The sequence below is a fragment of the Coregonus lavaretus genome, assembly GCF_964263955.1.
Source record: "Coregonus lavaretus genome assembly, chromosome: 27".
Taxonomy (NCBI): Eukaryota; Metazoa; Chordata; class Actinopteri; order Salmoniformes; family Salmonidae; genus Coregonus; species Coregonus lavaretus.
This window is the reverse complement of record NC_140014.1, coordinates 9,446,213-9,458,424: the sequence shown is the minus strand read 5'-3', so window position 1 is coordinate 9,458,424 and position 12,212 is coordinate 9,446,213. Positions and strand designations below refer to the sequence as shown.

General features: G+C 41.4%; 1 protein-coding gene across 1 annotated transcript in view; it reads right to left on the bottom strand.

The window, feature by feature from the left end:
* Positions 1-3,193: 3,193 nt before the first annotated feature.
* Positions 3,194-12,212, bottom strand: part of luzp1 (leucine zipper protein 1) — an 85,517-nt gene continuing 76,498 nt past the window's right edge. Inside the window, exons 4-5 of the mRNA XM_084143586.1 lie at positions 4,183-4,463; positions 3,194-3,751 (exon numbers count right to left, since the gene is read on the bottom strand). Of these exons, the coding sequence (XP_083999712.1) occupies positions 4,224-4,463 (240 nt within the window). The 3' untranslated portion in view covers positions 3,194-3,751; positions 4,183-4,223. The remainder of the gene's footprint in view (positions 3,752-4,182; positions 4,464-12,212) is intronic.

Below are 12,212 nucleotides of genomic sequence, written 5' to 3'. Positions count from 1 at the left end.
AAGGAGGGGGAGATGACGAGGGTGAGCAACAGGGAGTGAATTACTGAGAAACAAAATGAAGCACAATTTGAAGGTTTGATCAAAGTCCTTGGCAATCATCTTCCGTTTTGCTTAGGTACTGATGTTGAAGAGGATGTTGTATGCAGCCTATAAGTAAATAAGAATGTGCATATATGACAGGGTCCTTTGTTGTTCTTAAAGCAGAGAGCATGCTGGGACACTGGAGGCACATAACTTCAAAATGCTCCTCTTATACAGTACGTAGAAACATGCAAACTTCCGCAAATCCCTACATTCAATCCTCTTTTAGGCCCACATTATGCATTCTCTGGGACGATAGTCATGTTTTGTAGGTTAAAAATGGCTATAGGTGTGTAGATGTGTGTGTGTGTGTGCGCGTGTGTATAATGTGCAAAATAAAAGCCTGCAAAAATGCTATGGTGTCAGTAGAGAACGACCGATAATCGGTCAGCCAATATTTTTGGGCCGATATTAGCCTTTCCTATTCTATCGGCGCAGCCGATTTTCCCTTTATAGCCCGAGCGCACTCCTGCAAGCCGGTACCGCTCATTGCTAGTTAGCCTGTCCTCAAGGAACCTCTGGGCTGCTTGCTAGCTACCCACTCATGCTGCATATACATTTAGCACACTTGAATAATGCCACGAGGAATGTAGAAATGTTTAAAGTGATAATTTACTGTTTAGCAAAACAATGTCCATACAGGCTGCAGCACTTTACAAAGCAACAAACCAGTAGCTTGCATTCATAGAGACAACTTTTCTAACTATAAAGCTAAAGTCAGTTCATTACCCTAGAACTTTACTTGTGATAGCTACTATAAAGCAAAACATGCTAATTTCAAAGCTGATTGTCACCAAACATTTAGTTAATTCACTGCTAAATGACTTGTCTTTCGCTTGCCGAGCTGAACTCCCTGGCTAAACGAGTGGCCAGAGGTTTCTTCTCACGAACTGTCTGGCTACATGAGTCCTGAGTGTTGTATTTTCTCTTAAAGGTGCTACACCTAGAATTTCTCCTCTATGTGGAAGCTAGGTGAATTGCAACAGCACTAGGCTGCATTTAAAACAAATCTCCCCCCCCTCCCCCGCATCCCATTTCCCCGTAATATGGCGGAGGCTTGCGCTTGAGCCTTCATCCACCAGCTTCAAAACAGCTGTAAAAAATATATTTTTTGTTATTGAAAATATATTTCACAGCGATTTAGATGGTACAATCATTCCCTACACCATTGGTCACCTACCGGTCGATCGCAAGCGACTGGTTGATATCCAAGCATTTCTGTAAAAAACCCAACGATAAAGCCTCTTTTTTTTATTGGTTTCTCGCCGTTGACGGTAGGTGTACTTGATTCAGCAGCCGTAGCGCTGGGAAGGTAAATGTATCCCATTTTGAACCATAGCCTACCTGGCAGGCCCAAAAAGCAAGTGCACCTATAGGCCTACCGATGGCCAATCAGATAGCTCAGATCACTGCACTGTTTCCTCGAGCAATAGACTGTAAAAAGAAGCATCGAACGCACAGCAAAGTTGATACTGTGAGATTTCAAAACTTTTAAAACCATGACTAGACAGAGACTCAATGAATACAGCAAAGAGTTGCCGTTTCTATGAGTAAATTCATGTTTAAGTTGCTATTCAGCACTGTCAACACTTTGTTTAACACTTTCATAAGCCATAAAATGCACGTTCTCCCTACTTCCACTCACGCTACAACCAGCACTGCAGCTGGAATAAATGAGTATAGCAAAGTGTTTTCCGATAAGCTTGTGGTGTTATTATTAGTGGCTTGTCTGGCAGGGCAATTCAAGCATAGCCTTGATAATGTATAGGGCCTATAGCCTACTGCACAAACCTCATTGCTACAGAACTGTTTTTAATTGGTTAATGTTGCATAGGCTTAAGTTTTTTAAGTAATGTTAAAAGAAAATCTGAGCGGTAGATCACAGCTTGCATTTTGACTCAGAAAGTGATCTTGACTCAGAAAAGGTTGGTGACCACTGCCCTACACGATTAAGTGGTTGTTTTTTCACATAAACTGAAATTGAGCAACAGTGTATAATTTTAACAACCAGTAAATGACGGAGCAATTTCTACATTGGCCGCATGACCCGCTTTCCACTAGATAACACAGCCACAAAGTCAAAACAGCTTTCCCAGATGCAGCTCTGGCGGGAGTAATTACTAAGCGAATATCACAGCCAATCACAACACTGGCGGGTAAGTAATACTGTGAAACACTATCATTCCACTATATTATGAACATTTTCTGAAATTACAATGCAAAAATTCCGAAAAATCCTATGTGTAGCACCTTTAAAGAGACCACGCACGTTTATAAAAGAAGAGAATAGGCTACCTCTTAACATTTTGTTGATCTGTAGGCTTAACAGGGTTTGGTAGGTTACTTTCTAAATGTAATCAGTAACTTGTAATCAGTAACGTACCTTTTGGATTACCCAAACTCAGTAACATAATCTGATTACTTTGTTACTTTTGGATGACTTTCCTCTTAAGAGGCATTAGAAGAAGACAAAAAGGATCCATCAAACACATTTGGTGTCATCATAGTGGTCTCTGACTTGTGGTCAGACTACCTCAGGTGGAAAAAAACTTAAACGTGCACCTTTTTTCAATGATTCATTGAATGTCATTGAGAAAACCGAAAGGTATCCACAAACATCCTTTCTGAATTTAAAAGTAATCCAAGAAGTAATCTAGTTTTTCAAAAGTACATGTAATCAGTTACTCCCATAGACCACTGAAATCAGCCAAAATGAGTTCAAAAACTCAACGCATGCACAGTCTTATTGGGTATGAATTCACCTGTATTGTGAGTAGGCAGGCCTATGCCATCTTGATTTACCCAGTTTATCAAGAGATTAACCATTCTAATCAATGATTACCATTATGTTATGTAGATAGATTGTTAAAAACAAAGTCAAATTGATTGTATGGTTGTATAATTGATTTATGGCTGTCTCTGGGAAGATTTATCAAAATGCTCAAATTTAATTATATTAATTATCGGCATAAAATATCGGCCATCGGCCTCCTTGACCTCCAAAAATCAGTATCGGTATAGGCCCTTAAAAACCCATATCGGTCGTTCTCTAGTTGTCGGTATGAAGCAAATGCATGGTCTAAGCGCTCACCAAATTAAGTTTGAATAAATCAAAGATCAGCGTACATTTATTTTTAATCCAAGTAATTCGCTCCCCATTTCTGGTCGCATGGGTACATCCTTTGTGCAGCTCGGGAGCTCCGCTGGGAAGTTACAAAGTGAGGTCTTTTAACGGTCCACTCCGAAAGACAACAAATCCTTCCTTCCTGTGTCTCTCCCTTTCCTGCGCCCCACACACACACCTCTAGGCCCAGTCACCCGAGTGATCGTCTCTCCCTTGTCGAGTCTGAGGAATACATTATAATACATCCGGTAGGAGAAGAAGCGGAAGAGGGTACGTTCACTGGTGGTGAGGTCCACACCAGAGCGATACTGTATATGGGCATATTATAATACAACTGAGCAAATGGAGGGTGTGGTTGAAGGTTTCAGAGGGCGGCCATCTTGTTTTTGCACTCCGAGAAGCATGGGTTGGTGCTGGACAGGGACTTGAGAGTTGATTATTCTTCTGTGTGGCTGCGACTGCTGTTGCTGGGTGATTTAGATATGCTTGATGCAGTACCTTCCACCTTGTTAAGGGGCTCCAGGCAGTTTGGGGGTATGGAGAGCTCTGGAAAAAAAAGAGTGCACAAGTCGTATACTAAGAGAGGGCTGGGTGGCGTCATTAGAGTAGGAGTAATTCAACTTACACTTCCTTTGATTAAAGTAAGAAGTGCAGTCAAGTAGTCTCCAGTGGCTCAGTCTGGAGTCACATATTTATCCTCTGACCGAGTTCTAAAAAGATTCCCACCATAAAAATACAGTAGTTGTAATAGTCATGGCTAATACACAGTTTCAGTGAGATGAGAAGATAATCCTTCATGTTATCTCGTCAGGTGATAACACTATACAGTATCAACCTGTATACACTATCAGAAACTATATCAGAAATTAAAGATACTCTTGTCAATTAACAATGCTAGGCCAGAAAGAAGGCTCCTCGGACATCCAACTGTAAGTCGCTCTGGATAAATGACAAAATTGTCAAATGTAATATCCTACCTGGACATTATGAAGCGGAGCTACTAAGACGGTTGGCCGGTTTAGTTGTCGGTCTGACGGTTGCTCCATGGTCGATTGCCGCGCCTGGTCATCCCCTCCGCATGGCCAGCCTGACCCCTACTGGACCACAGCTCTGGTCTGGAAGCCGTGGTTCCCTTTCCTCTGCTGGCCCCTAGGTCAGGCCTGGAGCCCCTTGCTCTCTCCCTCTCATAGGTACCCAGGTCACCGGGTGCCGGCCTCGTCCTCCGTGACCCAGGGCTCGGGTCTGTGTCGTCAGCAACCTAGTCACAGTGAAACAGAAACAACAAACACTTAGAGGTCATTAACTCAACGGTCTGTGAGAAGAAGTGAAATCATGGCAAGCTGCGGCGACTGTGGATTTTACCACAAAACAGAGGGAGAAAAAACCTTAGACCGAAAACAAGACACCCCGGTGAGGGATTTATAATTTATATGGGGCTCGACTAGCAAATGATCCCCCTATAAATCTTGCTTGCATACCTTCACGCAACCTCAATGACCTTGTTCTAGGAAAGTGTGAGATGACAGTGCAGTTAGTAAACGTCTGAAAGCAAAGGCCTATGATTTCAGTTTTAAAAAGGCTGTAGCACTGTAACTAGTGACAGGCCGCTGGAATCCCATCCTGCCTACCGCAGCAGAACGTTGCTAATTGCCCTTAATGGTCGCTCTGCGTCTCCCGGGGATAACGGGCAGGCAGACAAGAAGCCCGTTACGATGCGAGGGGCTGCCAAACGGGCAGGGCAGACCTAAGATGGCAACTTCCTGTTCTATTCATCCCAAAGGGAGGAAATGACCAGAGCACATTCTGCATTGACTACAGCATTACTGCTGAAGAGTTGGGTTATGCTGTATTTTGAGTGTAACCATATGAAAATTAGGCTTCATGAACACCAAATAAATGTACAATGGTCATGTTCTTTTTTGGGGAATCGTTTAACACCAAACCACAGCATTATTTTCTGAGCCATTGAAGCTGCAACTCTTGACATTTTCCTGCGGATAGTGGAGATGACTCCTTATTCTAGAAAAAGATTATTAAAAAGGTTCCGGGTTGGATGGGCCTACAAATACAGGTCTAACTTAAATCTTTCAGCTGAGTGGCTTAAATAAGCAATGAGTGCAAAACCCCCAGAAGGAACAAGTTTGTTCCCTCTGTGTGAGGTACTAGGGACATTTTCCCATAACTAAATCTTAATTTCAGAAAATATTTGTGCTTGTGGAATGTCGGAACATTATAAATGTTGGTTAGACAATTTGATCTGCCACATGAGCAGAGGAAATGTACTGGGAATGCCAAGTGCTGAAGCCCTCATCACAAACCTGCTTTGTTCCCGCTTCACTCAAATACCTTTATGATTGGGGGCTGATTTTTTTGTTGTTGAAAGTAACAGTAAGTATTTCTTGCGTTAAGACAGACTTTTGACAAAGCCTCAGAAATCCACTCAGTTCTGAAAACACACCTTCAGGCAGTAGTCATGAAAACATTTTGGCTTACATTACAGCACAGAATCATGGCCAACTACATAGTTTACCTCGAGGACAACACAAATTGAGTGTTACATGCATTACATGCCTTGCAGAACACGCCATTGCTTTGACATTAAATCTGTCTAATTTTGGTTGCGTTTCAAAAGTACATCACTTTCGTTCCATGTTAGAAGCGACGTGTACCAAAGCTAGTCTCCAAGCAGACAATGCTCACTACACCCAAGGTAATTCATTTCAGAGAAACCTTAATTCAATCCGCTTATAAAAATGTATGTCTCTAGATCATTGTCCAGGGAAGACTTTAATAGCTCTAACATACCTTGTGGAACCCATTTCTCAATCACTTTTCTTACAGGCCATTGGTATCTCCTCTGATGTTTTAACCACCTACCAGCTCTCCTCCGTGGAATCGTCCAAGTTTAACTCCAGCGCAGATTGTTTTCCCAGGCTTTTTGGTTCAAGTCGGGCAAAAACCAACCAGAATGACCGTATGGGCCATGCATTTCACCTTGTTGCCACTGGGTTTGACTGATTCACACAAAGGATGTTTTCGTATCGCAATCAGACAGATCGAGCAATGGTCCACAGCCAACCATAAGTTCACAGCCCATTCACATACCATCTGAGGTTTCTTAGTTTTACAGTGGGCTGCAAAAAACAACACTGACGTTCTGTGCTGTACTTGGAGGTGAGAATGAAGAGTTAGTGAGGCTGTATGCTGTCAGTCGCCATTTTCCCACTGGCCATTAAAACCACACAGAGACCCTTATAATCTGATGCTATAATGCTGTCACAACTGTGACCTTACAATGGAATAAGAGATGTCCCCTAGGATCTCTATGATGAGGGGTCAAACAAATGACAACCAAATAAATATGAGATAAATCGCCAATCAATAAGCCATCTACTGACAGATAGGGACCCTCTGTACCTAACGACATCAAGTTCTGGGTCTTCTCTTCAGTGACGATTGATTGTGTGGGGTTAGCCTGACAGAGGTCATAACAGACAGAGGGTAAAACGTCAGGATCAACTTCAATTTCTATAAAAACAACTAATAGAAAAATGTGGACGCATAAACTATGGCTGATCAATGATGGGAGATCGAGGCTTCATGATTGACAACAATGCACGGTAGGTCTGCCTAACACTGATTGATATAGCAAACCTTATAAATTAAACGTCACCCTGGGACAGCAGAGCTGTGTATAGACTAGGGCTGACTCCATTTAGTCGATTGTTTGGTCGATAGGCTGTTGGTCGACCGAGATTTCTTTAGTCGAGCAGTTGCAAGACACCAGGTGCACAAGATACCTGTCTGATTGGCGCCTGTCTCAGTGGACTAATCCATTGCGGAGGCCACAGGGATGGCACAGTCCATCACAAGACATGTGATACTGAAATTGTATATGGTTATACAGTGGGGGAAAAAAGTATTTAGTCAGCCACCAATTGTGCAAGTTCTTCCACTTAAAAAGATGAGAGAGGCCTGTAATTTTCATCATTCATCATTCATGACAGACAAAATGACAAAAAAATCCAGAAAATCACATTGTAGGATTTTTAATGAATTTCTTTGCAAACTATGGTGGAAAATAAGTATTTGGTCAATAACAAAAGTTTCTCAATACTTTGTTATATACCCTTTGTTGGCAATGACACAGGTCAAACGTTTTCTGTAAGTCTTCACAAGGTTTTCACACAGTGTTGCTGGTATTTTGGCCCATTCCTCCATGCAGATCTCCTCTAGAGCAGTGATGTTTTGGGGCTGTCGCTGGGCAACACGGACTTTCAACTCCCTCCAAAGATTTTCTATGGGGTTGAGATCTGGAGACTGGCTAGGCCACTCCAGGACCTTGAAATGCTTCTTACGAAGCCACTCCTTCGTTGCCCGGGCGGTGTGTTTGGGATCATTGTCATGCTGAAAGACCCAGCCACGTTTCATCTTCAATGCCCTTGCTGATGGAAGGAGGTTTTCACTCAAAATCTCATGATACATGGCCCCATTCATTCTTTCCTTTACACGGATCAGTCGTCCTGGTCCCTTTGCAGAAAAACAGCCCCAAAGCATGATGTTTCCACCCCCATGCTTCACAGTAGGTATGGTTTTCTTTGGATGCAACTCAGCATTCTTTGTCCTCCAAACACGACGAGTTGAGTTTTTACCAAAAAGTTATATTTTGGTTTCATCTGACCATATGACATTCTCCCAATCCTCTTCTGGATCATCCAAATGCACTCTAGCAAACTTCAGACGGGCCTGGACATGTACTGGCACTGCAGGATTTGAGTCCCTGGCGGCGTAGTGTGTTACTGATGGTAGGCTTTGTTACTTTGGTCCCAGCTCTCTGCAGGTCATTCACTAGGTCCCCCCGTGTGGTTCTGGGATTTTTGCTCACCGTTCTTGTGATCATTTTGACCCCACGGGGTGAGATATTGCGTGGAGCCCCAGATCGAGGGAGATTATCAGTGGTCTTGTATGTCTTCCATTTCCTAATAATTGCTCCCACAGTTGATTTCTTCAAACCAAGCTGCTTACCTATTGCAGATTCAGTCTTCCCAGCCTGGTGCAGGTCTACAATTTTGTTTCTGGTGTCCTATGACAGCTCTTTGGTCTTGGCCATAGTGGAGTTTGGAGTGTGACTGTTTGAGGTTGTGGACAGGTGTCTTTTATACTGATAACAAGTTCAAACAGGTGCCATTAATACAGGTAACGAGTGGAGGACAGAGGAGCCTCTTAAAGAAGAAGTTACAGGTCTGTGAGAGCCAGAAATCTTGCTTGTTTGTAGGTGACCAAATACTTATTTTCCTCCATAATTTGCAAATAAATTCATAAAAAATCCTACAATGTGATTTTCTGGAGAAAAAAAATCTCAATTTGTCTGTCATAGTTGACGTGTACCTATGATGAAAATTACAGGCCTCTCTCATCTTTTTAAGTGGGAGAACTTGCACAATTGGTGGCTGACTAAATACTTTTCCCCCCCACTGTATTATGTAAAAATAATGGTGCAACACTAATAAATCTAATATTATAACAAATGCGCTTTCTCCCACGTTGGATATGGTCGCTGTCCGCGGTCCTGAATCATAATCTTCAGTGCGCTGTAGAAATGGCGCTTTTCCCTATGTTGCTATGTGCATAATAGCAATAGCAAAGCATATTGGGATTGAGAACAATGCGGCGGAGGCAGCAGCAGCATAAACGAGGAAACAGCCCTTGCCTTAGCCTACTTGTCTAAGAAAATTGAGGAGACAAGAAACCAACTTAATTAGGTCTATAATCAATAGCCTAAATGTTAAATGTACCTGGCTTCATAAATCATCCATATATATCTATCTACAGAAATAAGACAGATCTTGATTCTGTTGCCTGTTTGAGTGTTTGTTTAATAGCCTACTGATTCCGTGAGCACCAAGCCTGATGCAACGGCAAAATGTCAGATAAAGCAATTTCAAAGATTCGGCTGTTTTTAATCTTTGCTATGCTGTAATAAAGACATTACAATTTTTTTTCAGTCAGAACAGACTGGTATTACTTTATTTAGTGTTGTTTACACTGTTTCTAACAGGTAGAAAAATAATATTGTAATCTAACAGCACCTATTTGTCACATAATATGCACGCAGCTCTCGCTCCTATACCCTCCTTTTTCGAGATCTCCTTGTTATTATTACTATTATTATTATGATCGTCATTATAATAATTTGTCACGTCGTTATCTTTAGTAGGCTTTGTATAGGAGCCTTGTATAACCACCATCGAGCTGTAGGCCTAAGAGTGCGTCCGGTTTAGTCTTAATACCGTAACTTAGGGCTATATTTCAATATATAGGCTACTGTATCAATCAATCATTCATTCGTTCATGCCGTCACACAGCATACAAGACATTCATGCTTTGAAATGCAATCAAGCATTTTAGTTAAATTAAATAACAAAGGGAGCTTTGAATAATTAGCCTAAACAATAAATAAACCACAATTCATGAATGAATCTGTTTTTAGTCTGCTGTAATAAAGGCTTTATATATTTTTTTCTCTCTCATTAGAACAGACTCCCTGGTATACTTATTTATTTAGTGTTGTTTACACTGTTCCAAATGGTCAGAAAAATCTATATTGTAATCTAACATCAACTATTTGGCACACATAATACTCACACAACGCTTGCTCCTATACCCTCCTTTTTCTTGATCTCCAGTAGTTTCTGTATGCTGTCAGTCGCCATTTTCCCACTGGCCATTAAAACCACACAGAGACCCTTATAATCTGATGCTATAATGCTGTCACAACTGTGACCTTACAATGGAATAAGAGATGTCCCCTAGGATCTCTATGATGAGGGGTCAAACAAATGACAACCAAATAAATATGAGATAAATCGCCAATCAATAAGCCATCTACTGACAGATAGGGACCCTCTGTACCTAACGACATCAAGTTCTGGGTCTTCTCTTCAGTGACGATTGATTGTGTGGGGTTAGCCTGACAGAGGTCATAACAGACAGAGGGTAAAACGTCAGGATCAACTTCAATTTCTATAAAAACAACTAATAGAAAAATGTGGACGCATAAACTATGGCTGATCAATGATGGGAGATCGAGGCTTCATGATTGACAACAATGCACGGTAGGTCTGCCTAACACTGATTGATATAGCAAACCTTATAAATTAAACGTCACCCTGGGACAGCAGAGCTGTGTATAGACTAGGGCTGACTCCATTTAGTCGATTGTTTGGTCGATAGGCTGTTGGTCGACCGAGATTTCTTTAGTCGAGCAGTTGCAAGACACCAGGTGCACAAGATACCTGTCTGATTGGCGCCTGTCTCAGTGGACTAATCCATTGCGGAGGCCACAGGGATGGCACACATAATTTGGCACACATAATACTCACACAACGCTTGCTCCTATACCCTCCTTTTTCTTGATCTCCAGTAGTTTCCACAACTACAGTACCAGTCAAAAGTTTGGACACACCTACTCATTCAAGGGTTTTCTTTATTTTTACATTGTAGAATAATAGTGAAGACATCAAAACTATGAAATAACACATATGGAATCATGTAGTAACCAAAAAGGTGTTAAACAAATCAAAATATATTTGAGATTTTTCAAATAGCCACCCTTTGCCTTGATGACAGCTTTGCACACTGAAGAATCTCAAATATAAAATATATTTTGATTTGTTTAACACTTTTTTGGTTACTACATGATTCCATATCTGTTATTTCATAGTTTTGATGTCTTCACTATTATTCTACAATGTAAAAAAAAAAAATTAATAAAGAAAAACCCTTGAATGAGTAGGTGTCCAAACTTTTGACTGGTAGTGCAAGTCAAATGTCTTCCACAGATCTGACTTCCCGTTTCCCTCCTGAGCAACCAGTAAACATTCGCCCGTTTAGAGTTTCTTTTTCACGTCCTCCGCATCCATTTTGCTGTCACGTGTTACTGTGTTCGGAATCTGTAATAACTAATTTATTGATGTGATTATGATAGGCTTATAGGTCAAGCCCTATTGGTCACATGCATGCGATGCTTACATGTTCCACGTAAAGAGAGCAAGGGTAGAGGGAATAGGGAATGTTTTTCCTAAACAAATTACGATTTCAGTAACAGAACCTTTCAGTCTGAAACAAGTAAGAAACTAAATGGCTGAAATGATGTTGCAACCTTTGCACTGACACACTTTTTTTTTTAACAGTGTGACCATCGGGCTCTTTGAGTCATTTGTGTCTTAATTCTTTTCTCAAACAGTGTGCTTAAAGCATCAGACAATCTCAGTGCATATGTAGTTGATTTTATTCCAACACATAGGGTGTGTGTCTATATCTGGAAAAATAAGTTTAAACATTTCGATTGGTCGAAAGAACAGGACGACTCTCGGTCTACCAAGATTTATTTTGGGTCTGAGACAGCCCTAGTATAGACAAAATGAGAGAGATGTCCATGGTGGTTATTGATGGTCAACTAGAATTCCCTTCTATATCCTAACGTTGAGATGCACATCTCCATGACAGTTGACATTTGACACTGCAATTACTGTTCATCCTATTGCCCTTCACCCAATCAATGGCTCTACAATGATATGGTATTGATGCCTCAAGCCCTTTTCTTTTGAATACTAAATACACAACTGGAATAAGAGAGGACGACTGCCTTTGGTGAAGTTAACAGAGAGGCATTTTGGAAACAAGCGCTGTTGATTTATAATCATTTTCCCTTTGGGAGGGTGCAGAGGTGACAATGAGTGATTGGAACACAAAAAAAATCACAACAAATTAGGTAGTTAATCAGCAGCACACAGCTGGTTTTGCACTTTAGGAAGAAGTCGGTTGCATGGAAAGAGTTCATCCTAGCAGGGATGGCTAATGTGAGTAATGGGAAAGAGGGTGGATGGAGGGGATACAATGAATGAACTGGAGCAGGTTAAGTTAACGTGCTGGAATTCTCTCTCTCTCTCTCTCTCTCTCTCTCTCTCTCTCTCTCTCTCTCTCTCTCTCTCTCTCTCTCTCTCTC